This window comes from Macrotis lagotis, chromosome 4, assembly GCF_037893015.1.
Source record: "Macrotis lagotis isolate mMagLag1 chromosome 4, bilby.v1.9.chrom.fasta, whole genome shotgun sequence".
In the NCBI taxonomy this organism is placed as follows: Eukaryota; Metazoa; Chordata; class Mammalia; order Peramelemorphia; family Peramelidae; genus Macrotis; species Macrotis lagotis.
In genome coordinates, this window is record NC_133661.1 from 182,445,149 (window position 1) to 182,467,660 (window position 22,512).

A 22,512-nucleotide genomic window follows, 5' to 3' on the forward strand; every position below is an offset into this window, starting at 1 on the left:
GCCGCTCTGCCACCACCTTGACCCCTGAGGGTATTGCGCAGAATCCCCTGCGCTGAAGTGTTCCTCTCTTTGTTCACAGAACACCCGGGGAGAAGTGGCTGTGTTGCTGCCCCATGTGCCCTTCAGCCCTTTCCCCAAACCCCATTTCTGGATCTGTGTAGGGCTAAGACCCATTCATTGGGGGGGGGGGGTTAAACTCAGATGGGAAGCAGCAGAGGACTCGGCATCCCCAAGTCTCCCTTATCCCTTTCTCCCTCTTTTCACCTTCCCTATAACTTGTTTCCCTGTCATTCCTTTGCTCTCTCCCCCCACCCCCCGGGGATCTCACCTTCCTCCCTTCAGGAATAGCTGGGGTCAAGACTGGGGCATCTATGAGCTGAATCAGCCTCTCCTCCCGAGTCTCCAGCCCCTGCGGTTCCTGAAGTCTTGAACCTCTCGCCCTTCAGCCTCCCCAGCTGGCCCACAAGTTCCACTTTATATCCACCTTTTCCTTCTGTTCAATTTTTATTTTTATTTTTTTTATTATTAAATGATGTGGTCTATGGAAAAATAAAAATCTGACTTAGTTTTACCGACTGTGCAGTTGGGTTTCCTTGGGAGCGCGCTGTCCAGGAGGGAGGGGGCGCGGGGCGGGACGGAGCTCTGGAGGCCGTGGCCGGCCTGGGACCCTCTGCTGGCGCGGCCCGGCCCGGCCCGGGGAGCGGGCATCGGGGCGGGGAGGCTGCTGGGCCGCGCCTGCCGCCAGGGGGCAGTCTCCCCGCGCGCTGACTGGAGCCGAGCGTCCCGGAACGCGGGCTCCCTCCTCCCGACAGCCGCCCGGGGAAGCACGTCCTTCCCGGCCCGCTCCGACCCCCCTCGGCCCTCTCCCGCCGCGCCGTCCCCCAAGACCGCCGGGGCCCTCGGGCCCGCGCCCCCCCCCGGCTGCCCCCGAGTGCCGCCCTGCGTCCGGCCGCGGGTCCGCCGCCGCCCCGCAGTCCGGCCCGGCCCGGCCCGGCGCGGGGCTCGGCCCGGAGCGGGGCCCCGGCGCCCCCGCCGGCCGAGGGTGGGCCACAGCGCCCCCTCCCGCGCCCGCCCGTCCCCCCGCCCTCCGCGGGCGGAGCCTCCCGGCCCCCGCCCCCGCCCGCCGCTCCGCCCGCTCGGGTCCTGCCGGGCCGCTCAGACCTGCAGCGGAGCCGCGGCTCCCGCTCCCTCCCGGCCGCGCTCCGCGTCCTCCCGGCGGCGCCGCGGGCGGGGGGCTGGGCCCCGAGCCCCGCGCCAGCCCAGGTAAGCGGGCCGCTGCCCCCTCGCAGCCCCTCCGCCCCCTGCCCTCACCTCTCCCCCTGGGCCCCCCCGCTCCCTGGCTCCCCTCCGCATGGACAGGCTGTCAGGTGTGTGTCTGGATCTCGGCGAGGAGGAGGCGCCGGTGCCCCCCGAGGAGGGGCAGGGAGATGGAGTAGAATGGGACTGGGGCTCCCGTCCTTCCCCCCTCCCCTGCCTGTCCCTGCCCCCAGACTCAAGTTCCCCGGCAGCCTGGCCTGACCCCCAGCTCTTGGGGATCGCCCCGGCCGCCGCCAGCTGCAGTTTCTTCTGTTCCCCCCAACACCGACTCTTCGCTGGGGTCCGGCTCTCCGGATCGGGGCTTTTTCTGTGTCTCCGTGTGTCTCTGCCGTTCAGCCACTCCGCTTCCCTCCGTCGAGCTCTTTCCACCACTACCATCGGGTGTTTTCGGTTTCTCCCGTCTCCCTGCCTTCCTCCCCCATCTTTATGCTTCCCTCAGCGGCCCCTCTCTCGCCCGTTCCCCTCCTCTCCCAGCCCTGGTCTCCAGCTCAGCCTCCTTCCCCACCAGTCCCCTTGCTTAGCGCCAAGGGGTATCACTGCGGTGCAAACGCACTGAGCCCGGAATGCCTTTGGCACGGACTGGGGCAGGAGCTAGAGCGGTGGGGCCTCAGGAGTCCATGTCAGGGGTCCCTTCTTTTCTTAGGCCTCATTCACCTTCTTTACCTCCCTAGGGATCTGGCTTTACTTCCCTCCCCCTTCACCTCTCGCCCCTCCCTCAGAACATCACTGACCACACGCACCCTCCGACCCGATTCCAGCCAGCCGTCTGGATCTAGCCCTCCTTCCTCCAGCCCCTCCTCCTTAGACTCCGGAGGCAGAGATCCTAAAGCTGTCAGTCCTACAGTCTAGGTCCCCCGGTGTTGGAGAGAGGGGCGAGTTGAGAGGAAGAAAGCCTAGACCGAGGAGTTCTCAGACCCTCCCCACATTCTAGCTCCTTCTCCCATTTTTCTCTCTTTTCTCTCCAGCTCCCCTGCTGCACTGTGACTGACCAGAGATTTGGCAACTTGGAGGACCAGAGGTGAATATAGGGAGAGTGCAGGTGGGAAGGAGGATGGAGGTGGCTAGGAATGTTGAGTCGTGAAAGATTAGAATTCTTCTGTTTTCGTCCCTGTTATCCCTTCTGGTGTGAGCCTCTCCCGTCTTGTCTTCTCCCTTCTCCCCAAACCCTTAAAGCTATTTTCTTAGCACTGAATCCACTAGCAATGAGGGTATTGGGAAATGGTTACTAATGGTTCTGGTAACCATTGTGTCCAGTTTGAGGGTTTTGAGGATGTCTAACTCTTCTCCCTTGCTGACCAATTCCTTTTCTGCAGGTTTGGACTGATGGGGTAGCCCCCACACCCCTGCCCTGCCGGCCCCACCCACCACATGGACAGCACCGCCATGGGGAGAGGGCCGGTGGGTCAGTGAGTGGAACCTGGGCTGAGCCAACACCAGAACCAGGTTCAAAGCATGTGGGTCTTTGCGCGGCTGCTGCTGGCCTGGCTGGGCAGCTGGGGTTGTGCGGGGAGGCTGGTTGCCCCAGTCCAAGCATGGGCTGGTATCAGGGAGGGCCAGGGGCCTACGCTGCTTCGGGCAAGAAGGAGCTGGGTCTGGAACCAGTTTTTCGTCATCGAGGAGTATGCTGGCCCCGAACCTGTGCTCATTGGCAGAGTAAGAATTAATCCCTGCCCTCAAAACATTCTCACATTTCCCAACTACTTGTCCCTTCCTCCTAGCTTGACCCACTACTTCCTGCCTTGACCTTGGTCAAGTCCCTTTTCCCCAAGCATGGACCTTCCAATCCCTTATGCTCATTCCCATTGCCATGCTCTCTCACCCCAGCATTTTTTTCATATCTGACCCCTAACTCCATTGTCCCCAATAGCTTCACTCAGATGTGGACAGAGGTGAGGGCCGAACCAAGTACCTGTTGACAGGGGAGGGAGCAGGAACTGTGTTTGTGATTGATGAGGCTACTGGCAACATCCATGTCACCAAGAGCCTAGACAGGGAGGAAAAGGCCCAGTATGTGCTGTTGGCCCAGGCTGTGGACAGAGCCTCCAACCGGCCCTTGGAGCCACCATCTGAGTTCATCATTAAAGTGCAAGATATCAACGACAACCCGCCAGTCTTTCCCCTTGGGCCGTACCATGCTACCGTTCCAGAGATGTCCAATGTCGGTGAGGGACGCTTGCTTTGATCCGCCCCAATTTTCCTCTGGCATAAACCAGGCTCCTCTCCCATCTCAACCATCTCCCATGATGATAACCAGGCTCACCCCATTCCTCCCAGCCTTTCCCTACCCACACTCCAAAATATTTCCTTCCACATCCCATGTGCTCAGGGCCCCCTTCTACCTCCAGGGTACTACCCCCACCCCCATTCCCAGATCATCATTCAAAACTTGCCCTGTGGCCCACTTGCCCAAACCACCTTCTAATCCATCCGTTTAACTTACTATACTCTGTCCCATCCCCTCACTTCCCTTACTCCTGCTCCCTCCTTCCCTCCCTTATGAGCTCGGGGTGACAGGAGACTCCCTGGCAGGAACATCAGTGATTCAGGTGACAGCTCAAGACGCTGATGACCCTAGCTATGGGAACAGTGCCAAACTGGTATACACAGTGCTGGATGGGCTGCCTTTCTTCTCTGTGGACCCCCAGACTGGTGAGCTTTGGAAGCAGCAGAGGGGAAGGACCTAAAGAATGCCTAATGGGGGGGGATCAGACAGGTGCTCCCCATGTCTTTGACTTAATATCATACCCCATCTTCTTCCAGGAGTGGTCCGGACAGCAATCCCCAACATGGACCGGGAAACGCAGGAAGTATTCCTGGTGGTGATTCAGGCCAAGGATATGGGTGGCCACATGGGGGGGCTGTCGGGCAGCACCACAGTCACTGTCACTCTCAGTGATGTCAATGACAACCCCCCAAAATTCCCTCAAAGTAAGGGCACCAGCTCTATCCCTTTTTGTCCCCTTCTTTGAATTTTCAGTCTGCTGGGTCTTAGAGGCTGTTCTCTGTCTAACCCCAACTTCTACCTCTTAGCCTCTGTAATATTTCCCCCACTCTCTGACTCCCATTCCCTTCGGACCATTTCTTCTGAGAGGTGGGAAGGAGGTCCCTGGGGAAGCCTTCTGATCATCCCTGTGATTTCCCCTAAAAACCAGAATAAAGGGAGAGAAGGAGGCACTTGAGGGAGTTTTCTTGGGAAACTGGAGGAAGGGGAACAGGGTCTCCCAGGGTCCTCCTTTCTACTTCTTCCAAGAGATGAGAGTATCTGGAAAAGAGAAAGGGCTATCCTGAGTTTTTTTCCCCCTTCTCTTCAAAGGTCTTTATCAGTTTTCAGTGGTGGAGTCTGCAGGGCCAGGGGCCCTGGTGGGTAGGCTTCGAGCCCAAGACCCTGATCTGGGAGACAATGCCCTCATGGCTTACAGCATCCTAGATGGGGAAGGGGCTGAGACATTCAGTATCAGCACTGATGCCCAAGGCCAAGATGGGCTTCTCACCATACGCAAGGTATGACCCACCTTCTGATTTACTCATCCTCTTCCCCATTTTCTGTGCTCTACTTTCTGAGACATTATCCACATTCACCTACTTAACCACCTTGGGGGGGGGGGAGGTGACCTCCTACCCAGCACCTCTGCCTTGTAACCATTTATACACTTATAATTGAGTCATTCTTCCTCCTGCATTGATGGATCCCCAGATGCTTTCCAGATCATAGGGCTCCCATTCTTTAGATGGAAGGGGACCAAATCACCAGATGATGTCTGTCTCCCATGCCCCAGTCTATTCTGGGGCCTGACAGTATCCTGGGCTCAGGACAGTCTAGGAGGGATGCAGTGGGCTCCCAGGTTCACACCCTAGTCTCTACTGACCTGTTTCTTCCCACTCCTAGCCCTTGGATTTTGAGAGCCGCAGATCCTATGCCTTCCGTGTGGAGGCCACAAATACACTCATTGATCCAGCCTACCTGCGTCGTGGGCCCTTCAAGGATGTGGCCTCTGTCCGTGTGGCAGTCCAGGATGCTCCAGAACCACCTGTCTTTACCCACTCTACCTACCACTTGACGGTGCTTGAGAATAGTCCTCCTGGGACCCTGGTGGGCCGTATCTCTGCTATAGACCTTGATTCACCTGCCAGCCCCATCAGGTGAGGCTCAGGGGACCACAGCCCTGTCTTATTCAGTGGCAAATGGCAGCTCAAAACCTTGCTCTTCACTTGCTCCTCAGTCATTTAATATCAAAATTTTAAGACATTCAGTCAGATTTCTTTTCCTCCCACCCAATGCCCCCCCCCCCAGCCTCTGCTTCTCCATGTCCCATTTAGTTTTTGGTCTTCTTTAACACCACAATTCCTGACCTATCCCTCTCCAATAGCCTCCCCAAGACTTTCATCTCCTTCAGTTTCCCTTCAACCCCTTCCTCTCTCCAGGCATACAGTTTCCCAAATACTATTCATATAGGAGGGACCGGGTGGTGCAGTAGATAGAACACCAGCCCTGGAGTCAGGAGTACTTGAGTTCAAATGTGGCCTCAGACACTTAATAATTACCTAGCTGTGTGGCCTTGGGCAAGCCACTTCACCCCATTGCCCTGCAAAAAAAAAAAAAAAAAAAAAAGGTTGGCCTTCCTTAGAACCCCTATTCCTCATCATTCCCAGTTCTAAGGTCTCCATGATTCCAAGTTCAGCCTGGGCTTGGGAGAGTCTATAGATGAAATTCCCTCTCCCTCTGGATTTCTTTTCTGGACAGAGATATCCCCAGGTCCCAAGAGCAGGACTGCCTCCTTCAGCAAAACTGTAATAAAGTAAAGTTTGTCTGTCACTGGACCACATCCTCCTCTTGGCTCCCTTCCTCCCAGACCCCACCCCACCCACAACATCACCCCCTACTCAGGCCTGCCTTCCCAGGGAAAGCTCATCATCTGAACCTCCCTTTCTCCTATTTCCCATAGACACTGAACTCTTAGAATCTGGCAAGCTAATTTATTCTAAGGATCTGATAAACTGATTCCTTCTAAGGTGTTAATGACTGATGATAATTTACTTATGTTCTCCTTCCCAGAGATGAATCTGGAAAGGTGTCTTAACCAAAGAGGATTAATTTCAGGTGAAGTGACACTCCAGTGAGGAGATAATTTAAGGAAAAGGGGCCTTCCTGGGGCCCCCAAAATTATGCCAGATGGATTCTACTGGTGGATTTGGTCCTGATCCCAAAGAGTAGTTTCTTCCCAAATGGCAGCTGTGAGAATTAGCCTTGGAGAATGGCAATGAAGTCCTCTTAGCCCTAGTATCCATGGTGTTGTGGAAACAGCACTGTTTACTTGCTTTGTGACCTGGGGCAAGTTATTTAATTTCTCTGTATTTCAGTTTCATCATTTATAGAATAGAAATAGTTAACTTAATGTATCATGGTAGAAACAGGACTGGCTTTGGAATTAGAGGATTGGTTCAAATCCTGGCTGTCCCATTTAATAACCAGTATGACCTTGGACAAGTCATATTAATCTATCTGAGCTTCAGTTTTATCATCTATTAAAAAAAAGGAGTTTGTCCCAGATGGCTTCTAAGTTTCCTTCTGACTGTAAATCTTTGATCTTAATACTCAACTATATCCAGCCCAGAATTGTTGTAAGGAAAGGGATTTCTAAAGCATAAAGTACAAAAGAAATATCAGTTATTGTTACTAGATCAGCTCTCTAGCCACCCCCCAGATATTTCATGCACCCTCTTGAGTCACTAATCCTAACACCTCTCTCTTTTCAGGTACTCCATCCTTCCCCACTCAGACCCCGAGCGCTGCTTCTCCATTGAGCCTGAGGATGGCACCATCCGGACATCTGTGCCTCTGGATCGTGAAGCTCGAGCCTGGCACAATCTCACTGTGTTGGCCACTGAACTTGGTAAGGGAGAGAAAGGAGCCAGGGAGAGCCAGAGTCCCTAGGGTGCAGGGGGTGGGGACGGAAAGTGGAAAGGGAGGAAAAGAGAGCAGAATTCTTATTCTGGAAGAATTTGAGGAGTTGCTAGTGAAACACTAATGTTAACAGCAACAATAGTACTGCCATCCAGCAGCAATATCTGTGTCAATCTACCTTTAGCCTCAGTTTCACAACCAGAAACATGACCTGAATCTTCTGATTCTGTCTTCATCTTATTCCATCTCCAACAAATTCTCCACTCTTATATACCTTCTTCAACTCTGATTCCAACTCTGACAGCCCACTGATGCCATCCTCCCACTCCCTAATGTCATCCATTCCCAAGGGACTTCCAACCCGGGTACTAGCTTCCCCTGAAAGCCCACTAAAACCCTGTTTAATTACTGCTTCAGGGAAGAAGAATGACATTCCTCTGATACTTTATGGTTTGCAAACATCAAAGAGACAGCTTCTATTATTAGGTCCCATTGTACAAATGGAGACACTGAGGCAGAAATGTTAACTACCTTGCCCAAAAGCTTCCAGCTAGTAAATGTTTGAGAAAGGAGAATCCAGTTCTTGCAAATTCTGAATCGAGCAGTGTATCCCCCACACTATACCACTCAGGATAATAATCGACATTTATATAACATTAGGAAATTTGCAGATTTATCAAAAGATAATGAGAATGATCCAAGGAGAAGCAGATAGAAGGGAAAGGTAATTGAGGAATGGGATCCCAAGTCTGCTGATATTCTGGATTAGATTATGGGGGTGAAAGGGGGTACATAATATTTCTGACTCTTCTCCCTTATGTTTCATTTTTACTGCTTTTTCTCAGGACCCCCATGGGAGCAATATTCCTACCTCTGCCCAGCCCAGGCAGCCTCAGGCCTGGCTTCTCCCTTCCTCCTTATTACATAGGTGTTCTGCTTTCCCTCCAGCTCCCTAGGACTTAGCCCTGATCAACTGTCCCTAAGGGAGGGAGGGGTGGGAGAGAGTTAGGCTTTGGGTATTCCCTGCTCTCTGTGTATTTGTATGGTCTGTGTATATGCAGATCTGTATGTGTATAGGTAGTTATGTATGTAGATCTATATTGGTGTGAGAGTATTTGTTCACCCATATATGCATGGATGGTTGTATCTGTGTTTATGTCTAAGTCTATAATGTTCATTCATGTGTGTGGGGATCTCTTTGCCTTTTTGCCATCAAACCTTCTAAAACTTTCTGTGTAAATATTATATCAAAGGGATTGTCTCACTCCTATCTCTGAAATAGTTCTTATCCTTTTTCTGGGGCATGGTCAGATCCTGCCATCCACCCTCACCAAGGCTAACCTCACAAATAAGCAGACATAAGTCCCCTGAGCAGGGGCAGCTCTCTTTAGTTGTTTTGTCCAGGAATTCTCATCTACCTGCTATCTGACCTTCCCTTGACCACCTCTCCTCCTTTTCTTGAATCAAGTGGCTCCAAACCTGGGAAACAGGAACTCTTCTCATGCTCCCTTCTGTTACTCAAGGTCTCGCTGGAGCATATTTCTCCAGGAGCCACATCTGGGGTTCCCAGCATTAGAGACATAGGGAAGGCTGGGAGAGATGCCATAAGAGGGATGGAGAGGGTTGGAAAGATTATTAGATTTAGCATGACTCAGCTTGGGGGAAGATGTTTGACTTCAGGTAAAGGTAGAATAGTTCATTGTTTTGCAGTATGTTGAGGTTGACTCTCTAGGGCATATATCCAGAGTTCAATGAAATAGGTGGAAAGAGAGAGGAGCAAATGTGAGATGACAGGCCTTGACTAACAGGAAGGTGAAAGGGCTCATCTTGGACTCAGAGTCTGACTTGTCACTGCTCTTTGGCTGGACAGTCCGTGTCCTAAAGCTTATGCATTTGCTCCCCTTCCAAAGTCAGGACTAAGTCATGGGAGATGCCCAGTAGCTGGTTGTGGCTGGAGGGAATTCAGCTCAGAGCAGAATCCCCTAGTCTCCTGAGAAGGTGTGCGCATGGCGTTGACAGACAAGCCCTCTCTGCCTGTTTCTTGTGCTGACTGGGGGCTCATGACATGTGTGCCACACTGGTGGCTTGCACACCTTGTATGAGTTGGCTCTGATATGTGTTAGAGGGGGCATCAAGTGGACACAGTATGTTGATTTCTACCATTTATCTGTGTGATCTGGTTTCAGACAGTTCTGCACAGACTTCCCGGGTTCAAGTGACAATCCAGACATTGGATGAGAATGACAATGCCCCCCAGCTGGCAGAGCCCTATGACACCTTTGTGTGTGACACAGCCACCCCTGGCCAGGTGAGGCGGGTTTCCTGGCAGCAGCAAGGAGGAGTCACAGGACCTGAAGCTGCTCTGATTCCTCCTCTTCTTTCCCAGCTGATTCAGGTGGTCCGTGCTTTGGATCGGGATGAAGTTGGCAACAGTAGCTATGTATCCCTGAGTAGCCCCCTGGGCCCTGATGCCAACTTCACTGTCCGGGACAATCGAGGTAGATGATGCTCCCCACATACATAGACCTTCAAACACAAGAATGTTCCCTTACAGTTATTGCCATGTCTCTGCACCACACACCTTCCCCTGGCACACATCTATGCATCCCCCCACCCATCTATATGTCCCTCTACCATACTTCTCTCTTGTTTAAACTATCACCCTTTCCCCCAACTGCAGATGATGTGCCCTTCATGTCACATACAACTTCCCCCAATCCACCTATCCCCACCATGATTCTCATACAGGCTCAAACGTTTCTTCCACTCTAGCCCCCGATTTAGCCTTAGGTATTTCCCCTGCTGCCATGAATCAAAAGTAAAAGACAGGGATGGATTATATTTTATTTTGCCAACTTTTTTTAATGTATACAACTCTTCTTCTTAAGCTTTGTCTCTTACCTTGAGACCCCTGACCCTCACTGCACCAAGATGAATTGGCACACCCTGAATCCTCTCTGAGTTGGGTTTAGTCTCCCGTTCAGTCTTAGTCCCTCTGCCCTTCTGCCATTCCTCTCTCTCTCTCTCTCTCTCTCTCTCTCTCTCTCTCTCTCTCTCTCTCTCTCTCTCTCTCTCTTGCTCTTGCTCTCGCTCTCTCGCTCTCCTCAGATGGTTCTGCCAGTCTGTTATTGCCCCACCGTCTGGTCTTGCCTCGCCGGGAGCCCTACCTGGTGCCTATCGAGTTGCGTGATTGGGGTCAGCCAGCTCTAAGCAGTACTGCTACAGTGACAGTCAGCATATGCCGCTGTAAGCCCGATGGCTCAGTGGCCTCCTGCCGGCCTGAGGCCCAGCTCTCCCCAGCAGGCCTCAGCACTGGGGCTCTGCTTGCTATTCTCGCCTGTGTCGGCACCCTACTTGGTAAGAGGCCATATGGGTTAGAGGGGGACATTGGGGGCAGTGAGGAAGGGACAAGCTATAGGCCACATCATCTAACCCATGAATTTGGGGGAAGGATATGGTATTGACCCATATTGACCCATAGAAAGTGGGCACCCTGCCAGAGCAACCAAGATCTCATCCCTGGAGCACCCAGGGAGACCTCAAGGAGGATATGCCTGACATCTCCCTCCTTGCCAGCCCTGGTGGTACTGTTCGTGGCCCTCCGGCGACAGAAGCAAGAGGCACTAATGGTGTTGGAGGAGGAAGATGTTCGAGAGAACATCATCACCTATGATGATGAAGGAGGTGGTGAGGAGGACACAGAGGCTTTCGACATCACAGCCCTTCAGAACCCAGATGGGGCAGCCCTACCTGCTTCAGTGCCAGCTCGCCGAGATGTGTTGCCCAGGGCCCAGCCCCCTCGACAGCCACGGCCCCCTGGTCCTGCAGATGTAGTACAACTGTTGGCTCTGAGGCTTCGCGAGGCAGATGAAGACCCCGGTGTCCCACCATACGACTCTGTGCAGGTGTATGGCTACGAAGGCCGAGGCTCATCTTGTGGCTCCCTCAGTTCTCTGGGCTCAGGCAGTGAAGTAGGTGGCCCTTCTGGGCCTCCTGAGCCTCTGGATGATTGGGGGCCACTTTTCCGTACCTTGGCTGAGCTATATGGGGCAAAGGAACCCCCTGCCCCTTGAGGACTGATCCTAATCCTGCCCGTTTTTTGTGGAGCCCCCCCCATCTAAAGCTGTGCCCATTTACATGCCCTCTAGAAGGGAGCTCCACAGGGTCCAGTGGACAACAGCCACCAGTCCATGGACCTTCCACTCCAAATCTCTGGTCCTTTTCCTGTTACTGTCTCTTTTCTCTAATTCTTGCCCCATGTGTCCCTATCTGCCTCTTTTTGTGTGTCTCTTTCTCTGACTACATCTCTGTCTAAATATGCCTCTCTCTCTCTCTCTCTCTCTCTCTCTCTCTCTCTCTCTCTCTCTCCCTCCCTCTCTCTCTCCCTCCCTCCCTCCTCTCTCTTTTTCTGTCCCTCTCACCCTCCTCACTGACTCTCTACATCTCTCTTCCCGAGTGGGCCCCTGTCTTTTTCTGTCTCTTTGTCCTACTTAACATATCTATTTGTCCCTCCCTCTGAATCTTTCCCTCCCTATCTGCTTGTCTGTCTCTCTCACACATTCCATGTCTATCATCTCTTTTTCCCCCGCCCACATCCCCCTGTGGTTTCCTCTGGTCCCTGTGACCAAATTTTAACAGCTTTTTGATTTTTCTGTCACCCATCTCAAGAACAAGAAAACTTCCAGCCACTGATGCCCACCCGCCTATGGGGAATACTTCACCCCAGGTCAGTGCTTGACCTAGAGCTTGGTGCTGGGAAGTGGACACTGCCCCTTCATCAGTGAAGCTGGGCAGAGGGACAGGGGTGGGCCTCCAGAGACCTCTTACTTCTTTGGGGGCAGAGCTAAGTGAGAGGGAACATTTCATACTGGGGATAAGACAGATGAGAGTGTGGACCTTTACCTCTCCTCTCATTTCCCTACAGATTCTGCCCGCATGGTTTCCATCCATCACTCATGGCCTCACCCTGGCCCAACTGACCTCCAGCGGGGAGAGGGAGCTAGGCCCTTGCCCAAGGGGCCAAAACCCTGAGTCTGCCCCCCAGGCCACATCTCTGGGGAGCTATGGCCCAGGGGTGGTCTGGCTATTGGTCTACTCTGGGCATTTCACATCTTGTGCTTCCATGTCCCAAGGGGAAGGGAATGTCGGGATAGGGGGTGGGGGGGAGCAGCTGGGAAGGGAGAAAGTGGGAGGAGGGAGGGGCCTCCATCTCTGATTTCATAATAAACAAACACTTTATTTTGTAAGGTCTGAGTATTGACTGTGCTTTGAAACCAAGATTTCATTATAGAATTTCATGAATGAAGAAGCAAGTGGGAAATATGAAGACCCGGGTCCTATCCCCACGCTGCTTATTTCTTCTTCCAGTAGCACAGCTCTCCATTCTTTCCTCCCTCTCTGCTCTGCTCACTCCTCTTTTTCCTTCCCTCCCTTCTGGGCCCCATTGTCAAGCCTTTCCTCATCCCCAACTGGGGGTGGCTGCCCCAGGAGGGCTCATTCTGGGTAAGGGGAAAAAAGAAAACTGAGTTTGACTACCAGATGTTTTATTCCATCATTCTTGCCCCATGTGTCTGAAGAGGCTTAGATTTTGAAAAGACAACAAGGGGGAAAAGGCAGGGAAGAGCAGTCAAGGCAGGAGGAAGTGGAGGGAGAGAAAACTGAAAAAAGAAACCAACAGGAAGGGGATGAGAGAAACTCAGCAAAGCACTGTTGGCAGGTTTATAAAACTCTCCTCATAACAGCCCTGTAAATGTAGGTAGTGCAAGTATTATCTCCATTTTACACTTGAGGAAACTGAGTTCAGAGAGGTTAAATGATCTGTCCAAGGTTATTCGTTCAGTAAGTGGCAGAATCAGAACCTGGGGGGAGGGGGTGGTAACTGGAAATAAGAAAATATGCAATATACAATACAAAATAGGAAATAACATATATTCCTGGTCTGGCAAAAGGAAGGGATGATCAATCAGTCCTTCCCCAATTGAGAAAAGGATGGTCAAGGATAATATAATCGAGAAATATAACATTTGGGGATGCCTGTAAGCTCGTGGACATTCCCTTCCTCTTCCAGCAGAGGGCATGTATAGAGGGGGGAGGTAAGAAGGGTTGGGTCCTGTACCTCACAGGTCTCCACGCAGATCCATCAGAGGCCATCCTTGATATCTGATAATAGTCACTGTCACCACTGCAGAACCAGGACAGGGAGAATGACAGAAGCAGCTCAGATGCCTGACTTTCTCTCCATTCTCCAACCTCCTGAATTTGTCTCCTCTCCAATGCTCTTGCAATTCTTCACTTTGTTAACAATAAAGCCAGGAAGGATTTGGGAAGTGATATGTGGACAAGACCCTCACCAACCTGAGAACTGGTCATTGGACTCATAAATAATTTACCAATATGAAGAACAGAAACTATGAAGGGGAGAAAAAAAAGGGAAAGAGAGCTAAGAAGAGAGGAAGGAAGGGATGGGACAGAGAGAAAAGCACAAAGGAAGAAAGAAGAAGGTAGAAAAGGATGAGAAGTAACAGTGTACAGTGGTAAAAACCGTAGGTCGAACAAAAGAGGTCCTGGGATCAAATTCATGATCTGCTCCTAGTTACCTGTGTGACATTTGGGCCAGGTATTTACCCCTCTGGGCTTTGGTTTCATCTTCCAAATGAGAGAGCTGAACTAAATGAGCTCTGAAGTCCCCTCCAGCCTTAAATCTTTAATCCTAAAAAGAAAAGTAGCGAAATTAAGGAAGAAAAGGGGCTCATACCCCTGCCCTCTCCCACTCAGTCTGGGTTATTCATAGAATCTTAGGTATGAAATGGACTTTAGAGGTTATCTAGTCTCACCTCATTGTTATTTGTTCTTTGTGCTGGACGAGGGTCAAAATGACTCACCACACACAATGAAGAATTGCACTCAAGCCTCTCTGTCTCTCTGTCTCTGTCTCAGTTTCTGTCTTGGTCCCCCTACCAATTGAGAGATCCCCTGGCTACTTCCTCCATGGCATTCCATAGAAAATATCTACTCCTTTCCTGTCCTTTTTCTTTGCCTCAGTTATCCAAGACAGAGTCTAGAGAAATAGGAGTCAAAGAAAGGGAAAGAAGGGAACCTTCAACTGACTGAACCACCTTCCCCCCTCTTGTAGAGCAAGAGCAAGAGATAACATGGAAAAATCTAGAGATAATCTTCATGGCTTGTGTCTGCGGGGGCTATGTGTGTGTCATGTGTCTCTCCATCTGTGTTGCCATTTTTGTGTCTAAATCTTTATATGTACATCAACTAACACTGGTGAAGAGCACCCTTTTCCCCATGTAAACTTTTATCAAACTTAAAGAGCTATATAAATGTGAGCTATTATTAGTTTGCAAATAGGACTCCACAAATATATGAACACAGGTACAGACCCTATGTGCCTGAACCATAATTAAACATTTAAAGCCTGGGTCCAAAGTGGCCCTTTTCTGATTCTCTCAATAAAAACACCATGGATTGCTAATTACCCAGGGGATCCAGTCCTAATTGCTGATCTACTTCACCTGCATATCATCACCGATTACAGATGTCTCCTTTCCATACACATACAGAGTCATACAAAAGCATAACTTGAATAGATAGAGCTGAGAAGTTCTCCCCTACTTAAACCTTCTCCCACTCCCAGGTTCCTGAAATCTGTCTTTTCCTTTTTTTGAGTGGTGGAGGTGTGCTATGGAAAAAAGGAGCTATATTCAAAAGAAAGGATTGAAAACAACTTCTTCCTTTCCATTTCTAGTCTACAGTTCAGATTGACTTCTCACTCTGAAGGACTCTACTACCCCCCAACCTCCTCTGCCACCTCCCCTCACTGCTTTGCTTCCCATGTCTTTCTCTGATGCTTCCCCCCCATCATTTTCTTTGCCTACCCCTATGAACTTATGACATGAACTGGGAATACATTAGAAATCTGGTTCTGGGAACAAAGGCTTATTAAACCCTTTAGGCTCTTGACCCAGACAAGTGGGAGAGGATTCCCAAAGGGAGGTGGTTGATCTTTGGGGAAGCAATTAAAAGGAGAAAATTAGGATAAAGAAGGTAGTATGTAGGTAACAAGCATTTATAACACACATTCTAAAACAGGAAGACAGTACACAAAAGAGAGTTAGGGAGTAAGATGAAAAGGTACCCAGCTTTGGGGTCTGATGTTCTCAGAAAGTGAGAAGCCTAGCAAGAGGGATATAAAGATTGGTCTGCTGGGCCTTTCTTCCAAATAGAGGCCCCATGAGAAATTCACCCATGAGAGAATCAGAGCCATTAGATGTTCCAAGGAAAGAGATGAAGAATCTTTGGAGAGAAAGCCCAGAAACAAGAATTGATGGGAAGCTTAAAACTTAGCCAGAGCAAGGTCCGAGAGACAGAACCTTAGAGGAGAGGAAGAACTTCAGAGGCTATCTGAAGAAAGAATTCTCATCTGATAAAGAATTTCTCATACAGACATCCCTGACAAGAACTGGGGATACAGTGGGGCACATGGAAAGAACTCTGGTTTGGAAGAATGGCTCTACCAGATGCTATCACCATGATTTGGGAGGCAAGTAGTTTTGTCTCTCTGGGTCTTGATTTCCTTATCTGTAAAATGAAGAAGTTAGATGAGATAACATCTAAGATGTTCCTGAATATTCTGAGTGAAGATATTTAGTGTTGGAGAATACATTCTTCTGAGGCAACTTATTCTACTCTTGGATTTCCAAAGTGTTAGAGAATTTTTATGTTATGCCTCTCTGCAACTTATGTTATCCTCTAGTTTTGCTTCTAGGATCAAGAGGAACAAATCTAATCTAATCTCTCTCTCTCTCTCTCTCGTTTCTATCTCTCTCTCTTTTCCCCATGAAAGTTCTCTGAAAATGTGAATTGAAGATAGTTGTCATATACCCCCCCTTGTTTTCTGTGACATCATCTTCAGCCTCAAAAACTTCCAGGTCCACTCATCTGGATGAACTCTTAACTTGATAGTAGTAATCAATCTTTGCAAAGGTAGGGAAACTACAGGTTTAGTTTTTTAGTTTTGTTTTTTTTTGCAAGGCAATGGAGTTAAGTGGCTTGCCCAAGGCCACACAGCTAGGTAATCATTAAGTTTCTGAGGCTGGATTTGAACTCAGGTACTCCTGACTCCAGGGCCAGTGCTCTATCCACTTCACCTAGCTACTCTCAGGAAACTACAGGTAATGGACACCATAGCTCATGCTAGACTTTTTTTTCAGTGTATCAGTATTTTTCCTCTTATTGTTATGAGACAGATCTATGAAGGGGTAGGGAAAAGGAATGCAATGATAAATATAGGTAATGTGAAAACAAAGATTATCAATAAAAATTTATTTTTAAAAACATGTAACCAGAACAGAAGGCAGTGCTTCAAGTGTGGGCTAACCAAGAAGAAGATTGAATCAACTTTTTTGGTGGCTCTGCAGCATTGCCAATAACTCTTGAGTTTTCTGTCTTCCAAACCCTGACCCCCAAATCTTGTTCATAGAAATTATTAACAGCCCTAACTCCTTTCTTGAACTACAACTGATTTTTTTAACCACTCTACAGGACTTTATATATGTATATCCCTCTTGTACAACCATGATCTGCTCCCAAGTCACAATGAGTTGTCAAACTCCCCATCCTGCTGGAATAGATGCTACAAAACCACACCTTTGTCACAACTCTATTACTTTTTTTCTACTACTCTGCCACCTGTCTTCCTTCTCCTCTCCTCTCTCCACCCCCCACTCCCAAGAACAAACTAGAAATCAAGGAATGGAAAAAAGAGACAAAAGAAAAGAAAAAAAGAGGTGGGGTCTTTGGGGAATAGTTTCATGAAGTCAGTTGGGAAAGCTAGAGAATTAGGATGGGGAATGAAAGAACTACCTTTGGTCTCACTGGGGAATGCTACAAGACCCATCTGACAGCAAGTGTGTACTGACTGGAGCCCGTCAAAAAATGAGGTGGGAGACATCTATAAATTAGGCAAATAGGATGAATCTGAGTATTTATCACCCTATCGATATGCCTTCCCTTCTCTGCTTTTATCTGCCTGGAATGCCACAAAAAACCCCATTTCTCTCCCATGTCTTTTCCTTGTACTCCCCAGCCCTAGTGCCCCTGAACATGCTCTGCCAACCATTCCATGCACGATTTCATTCCTGGCTCTTCATTTCCTTCTTGAAAGCTATCATGCCTACCACTTCTCTGCAACCCCACTCTATCCTCATGTCCCATCTGATTCTCTCATGTTACCTAGCCCCTAGTGAAGATACTCTGTCTCTGTCTCTGTCTCTGTGTGTGTGTCTTTATGTCTCTCTCATCATTTGCTTAATGAAAACGGAAGATGTATGGAGAGGAAACAGCAAGGATCAGGTCCCAAGGTCTGGGCTCAACAAACTATCTCCCTAGCTAGATTATTCAACCACTCCCAAAGAGCCCATTTGATGGTTCCCCAGTCCCAAGGTATGGGGCAAGGAATAGAGGGAAGAGGAAGATTAAGAAAGGATTAGATACAGGCAGATATTACCCTACCCTATGCCCCCTCTACCCTGTCCCTCTCAACCTGAGTTTACACATAAACATTTCTTCCCCCCATATGTCAATTCATGAAATCCTTAAGGTCATGATCTTCTCAATTCCTGAAGGACTGAGATGGTGTCTGTGGAGAGAGGAAAAAGGTTCCTGTGACTGTCCCTTCTGCAGACCTTCTTTTATCTCGCCTTAGGAGGCCAAGAACATGGGGATCATTCATCTGCACAATCAGAAGTACTGTACCATTTATATAGCCCATAGTCAGGAATGAAATATATGGGATCTGGGCTATGGCCCCAAACCTGAAACTTCTAAAATGTCTGTTTGTCTTCATATTCAGAGAAGGCTAGTTTAGACTGAGACAGACCTATTTAAAGCAAACTCCAGGTCCAGAGACACCCCCCCCCCCCCAAGAGCATAGCCTGGTGTTGTTCCACATCCTCTTAACTCTGGCCCCTCCAACAAACCAGAGTTAAAGCCTCTTCCCAAAGTGCTGGTTGTGGAGGCTCTGGAGCCCTTCAAGTGGCTGAGAGTGTTGTTCCCTGCCCTGGAAACCATCAGAAGGTGCAGGCTCTGACCAAGCTAGGTCAAGCAAGTTGAGACCTTTCCAGATTCTTTGTAGACCACAAAGAGGGGAAGGATGGGGGCAGGAACAAGCCCAGGGAGAGGTAGAGGAGCTTCACATTCCTAGAATATAAGCTTCTTGAGAACAAAGTCTGTGTTTCATTTCATCATCTTATCCCTCTCCTACCACAGGTACCTCCCATACATTGTTGGTGCCTAATAAATATTGGTAGACTTTAATTTTAATAATTGGAAGGCTACAGTCCTTAGAGAGAAACATCATGTGGCTCAGCCCAGGAATTTGTTTCCCTTCCCCCATTTAGGATTCCCTATTCTTTGACAAAGCAGGGCCACAGAGAACTATAGAATTGTGCAGCTGGAAGCATTGAGTCTCAGAAATTAATTAACCCCTACATAAAGGTCAGACTATAGCATTCCCAATGTCCCAGTGTAAGAATCAGGCTGGGAAGAGATGAGGCCAGCATTAGATGGAGGTGGAGGGAACAATAGGCAAGTGCCAAAGTGTTTCTACCCACAGAATTAGAGGGAAACAAAGAAAGGGAGAAAGCAGAAGAGAGAAACAGCTAACGGCAGGAAGGAACAGAAATCGCAATGAAGAAAACAAAAAGGTAGAAAGGAATGAAGAAAGCATGTGTGGGAGAGCAAAGAAGGGAAATAGGTAAGAGGAGAGTGAAAACAGGGAAGCTAGTTCACATAATTAGGGGGAAATTCAGAGAAGGGAAGAATGCTTGAGGGATCTATTCAGATGGATCAGAGGACAAGGAGAGAAGTCAATTGGTGTGGAAGTAGGGCTGGATGGTGTCTTCTATAAGTGGGGAGGGAGATCTGGGGAAGATAGTCTCATGATTTGGTCTGGGGATGGGGGTGGGGGCTTCATTCACCGGGCCATGACAGCCTGTTGTCTATATACTGTGACTGCTCCTTCCATCATCTTTTTTGCCTCCAAGAGTCTCCTCTTCTGGTTCTGGAAGCTCCTCCTGGACCATAGTGGCATATCCTTTGTCTTGTTGGGTAGGGGGCGGGGAGGAAGAGAAGACTCAGGGGGATATAGGGGTGGTCTCTTCCTCCTGTTCCCCAGTTTCCTGCAGACTGATATACAACACGCAGGCATCCTCTCGAGACACTCTCTCCCAGCCACTCTCCTTCACATGGTACAGGTCCACAGAGCCACCTGAGTAGGCATCTCTGTGGGTAGCATGGGCCACAGCTTGGCGAGCCAGAGTATAAGCCTCTTCAATGGTCATGTCATAGCGGTAGCCACGGTCCATTACACCATAAGCATAGGGTGAGCCAGAGCCTACAGAGAAGACATCACCAGCCAGGAGGGTCCCATCACTGTAGACATAGAAGAGGGCAGGACCAGCCTGGTCCCAACCACATAGAGCTGTGGCCACACACAACCCCAAACCCCTGTAACGGTACAGCATAGTAGAGAGAAGCTTGGCAGCCCCTGCAACAGTGGGAAGCTGACCTTCCCTGAGAGCCCGAAGACGCAGTTCCCGCTTCAGTATTCGGTACCAGGTGGCACAGTCAGCTGAGGTACCTGAGGTTGTACCTAAAAGGTGCTGGTGGACAGGGATGACCTTCTGGGAAGCAGGACATGCCACATAGGAGCCGCAAGAAGATCGGGTGTCGGCTGCAGCGATGACCCCATGGCGGAATCGGAAGGCTAGTGTGGTGGTGCCATGTGTCAGTTCTGGACCCTGTGTCTGCAGAAAGACTCTAGGGTCATAGCCCCTGGGGAGAGCCCAGTCCTCAGCCCCAGGCAGGTGAGGGCTCAGGGCATCAGGGGTCTGCCAATTGCACACATTTTCCAGGGCCATCTTAGGAAGCAAGTGGAAACTAGAAGGAATTGGGAAGGGTTATATGGACTGTGATGAGGTAGGAACAGGACCAGGGGAAGCTAAGGGACGCTACTGAAACAGCTGGACTGCAGCCAGAGTGAGGTAAGAGTATTGAGAATGGACGCTCCTTTTCTCCCCCCCCCCCCAAAAAAAAGGTCCTAATGAAAGAGGATCAGGCGTGACATGAGGAGTCCCATGACTTGGGGGGGGCGGGAATGTTGTCATTCATAAGCAAGTTTCATCCTTTCTCACCTGTATTGTGCCTGAGAGTGACCCATGGAATCATCTCTTAGTTGTGGAACTCCTCTATCCCCTGGCAAGAATGGAGAAAGAGGAGAAGGAAGGGGAGCTGAGACAATAGCAGAGACCTACCTGCCTGCTTTTTCTCCTTTCTTATTTCTTTATCTGTCAAATGAGGATCATGATACCTATCTACTAACACTTTGCAGTTTTTATTGTTATTATTCTCTTCTTTCCATCTTCCTTTTCTTTCTTTCCTTCTTTTCTTCCTTCCTAGAGACTTAGTCTAGTTCACACATTCAGTCCAAGAAGGAGATAGACTGTGCCACAGAAAAGGGTAAAAAAATAGAGTAAAAGGGAAAAAGACATTCAAATCTCTCCTACACAAAGCAATCTTAACTAGAGATGAGTCTGAAAAGAAATTGTAATTTGCAACTGCCCCTCCCTGACCTGGCATTAATGTGTCATAGTCTATACTTCCTGTTAAAAAAAAAGCAACAACAAAACAAAAAAACTGACAATCCTGACCTATCATCAGTAGGAAGTATGCTTTGAGACGTTTTTCATCAATAGGGAAAGATTGCACTGATACAGCCATATTCTCTCATTTATCCCCTTTGTGACAAATAGCATATATTTCCAAGACAACTAGTCAGGTCTAGGCTTGTAGTCTATAGCCAGACAACGGAATAAAACTAAGTGGTTCATCCACATTAATATCATGTGCTAAACCAGGTCATCCCTAGCAGTAGTCCATTTGTAGTCCTGAAGGGTTTTGTAAACCTTTGGGAAAAGGAAGTCATTTTGTCACAGAGCAGTACATTGCCTCCTCTTACAGCCCTGATGATAAAATTACACCACAAGCTATATTTTGACTGAGTCTTTCACAGTCTTAATTCCATCCCCCTACTTTGGGAAACCTCAGAATTGTGCCTCAAAATATGGGACCAAGCTTCTCTGACTAAGGTTGGTTCTATTTATTCTCTCCCTTCAGTCTTTGGATTTAATCCCTTCCTTTCCACCCCCACTGCCCCTCATTCCCTTTACCTTATCCTCTGGACATTTACAGGTGACTTAACTGGTTTCCCAGCTCCCAGTCTCTTTTGATTGGTCCTGGTCCCCACAGTCAGATTCATCATCCAAAATCTTTGATATTTTCATAGTTTTCTCCTGCTCAAAAACTTTCAGTGGATCCCTGCTGCTTTACAAAATAAAACCCAAACATCTTAGTCCACTATTTAGGCCTTCTATAATCTGACCACAACCTGCTTCTTTGCATTTCCCATTTCTCCCTCTCAAGTTCTTTCTGCTGGAAACAGATGGACCTGTTTATTGTCTTTCAATTCTTTTTTTTTTTTTTTAGGTTTTTGCAAGGCAAATGGGCCACACAGCTAGGTAATTATTAAGTGTCTGAGGTCGGATTTGAACTCAGGTACTCCCAACTCCAGGGCCGGTGCTCTATCCACTGTGCCACCTAGCCACCCAACACAAGTAAATTCTTGCCTTTGATTATCTCATTCTTAGCATCATCAATCACCATCTCTTCTTCATCCCTCTGGAAAGTCCTCCCTTCCCTTCCCCAAATATCAGAATTCTGTTATAACCTCTTTTCCTATCTCAAATCTTCCCCTGTAGCATTTGTCTACTACATTCATTTTTAATTCATTTCATGATTCATTCATTTGATTGTCCCTATATTTTGCTTTGAATATTTGAGTCTTTGACATGTCTATATCTTGTCTCCACAATCAGATTGTAAGCTCCCTGAAGGAAGGAACAATATATCCCTTCCATAATTTCCTCTCATTTATTCAACAGGTATGTATTAAGCTTATGTACAAGACATGGGAGATAATTAAGTTTCACAACACAAGTCCCTGCCCTAAAGGACTTACAATCTAGAAGAGGAGATGTGTGTGGACAAATATCTACAATATCTATATTATATCTATCTATAATACAGGATGGCATATTATTAGTGTCATAAATGATATAATTTCAACAAAAAATTAAGTGACTTCTATGTACAGAGCACTATTTGGCATTAGGAGAGATCAAAGATGAAAGAAGATAGGATTCTTGACCTTTGGAATTCCTGATCTA

General features: G+C 48.7%; 2 protein-coding genes across 5 annotated transcripts; one reads left to right on the plus strand and one right to left on the minus strand.

Moving 5' to 3' along the window:
* The first annotated feature begins 1,151 nt into the window (after positions 1-1,151).
* Positions 1,152-12,351, plus strand: CDH24 (cadherin 24). Of its 4 annotated transcripts, XM_074234880.1 has the most exons (15): positions 1,152-1,263; positions 2,283-2,335; positions 2,631-2,970; positions 3,185-3,479; positions 3,847-3,966; positions 4,078-4,245; positions 4,631-4,818; positions 5,204-5,457; positions 7,072-7,208; positions 9,406-9,527; positions 9,606-9,717; positions 10,328-10,576; positions 10,796-11,124; positions 11,888-11,945; positions 12,144-12,225. In XM_074234880.1, exons 3-14 carry the CDS (start codon positions 2,770-2,772, stop codon positions 11,909-11,911), a joined length of 2,199 nt encoding a protein of 732 aa, XP_074090981.1. In that variant the 5' UTR covers positions 1,152-1,263; positions 2,283-2,335; positions 2,631-2,769; the 3' UTR covers positions 11,912-11,945; positions 12,144-12,225. The 4 variants fall into 4 exon arrangements, with proteins under 4 accessions (XP_074090981.1, XP_074090980.1, XP_074090983.1 ...); XM_074234879.1 differs by having other exon boundaries at positions 10,796-11,945; positions 12,144-12,182; XM_074234882.1 differs by lacking the exons at positions 10,328-10,576; positions 10,796-11,124 and having other exon boundaries at positions 12,144-12,351.
* Positions 12,352-19,362: 7,011 nt separating this feature from the next.
* Positions 19,363-20,148, minus strand: PSMB11 (proteasome subunit beta 11). The gene has a single exon (XM_074231947.1). It carries the CDS (start codon positions 20,146-20,148, stop codon positions 19,363-19,365), a length of 786 nt encoding a protein of 261 aa, XP_074088048.1.
* Between the last annotated feature and the right edge of the window lie 2,364 nt (positions 20,149-22,512).

What these genes read in the sequence shown, in the direction of transcription:
- PSMB11 (XM_074231947.1), bottom strand. Translation starts at nt 20,148, where the DNA reads ATGGCCCTGGAAAATGTGTGCAATTGGCAGACCCCTGATGCCCTGAGC.
- CDH24 (XM_074234879.1), top strand. Translation starts at nt 2,770, where the DNA reads ATGTGGGTCTTTGCGCGGCTGCTGCTGGCCTGGCTGGGCAGCTGGGGT. An exon ending in TCACCTGCCAGCCCCATCAG is followed by an intron (nt 5,458 to 7,071) that starts GTGAGGCTCAGG and finishes CTCTCTTTTCAG; the next exon opens with GTACTCCATCCTTCCCCACT. An exon ending in CACTGTCCGGGACAATCGAG is followed by an intron (nt 9,718 to 10,327) that starts GTAGATGATGCT and finishes CGCTCTCCTCAG; the next exon opens with ATGGTTCTGCCAGTCTGTTA.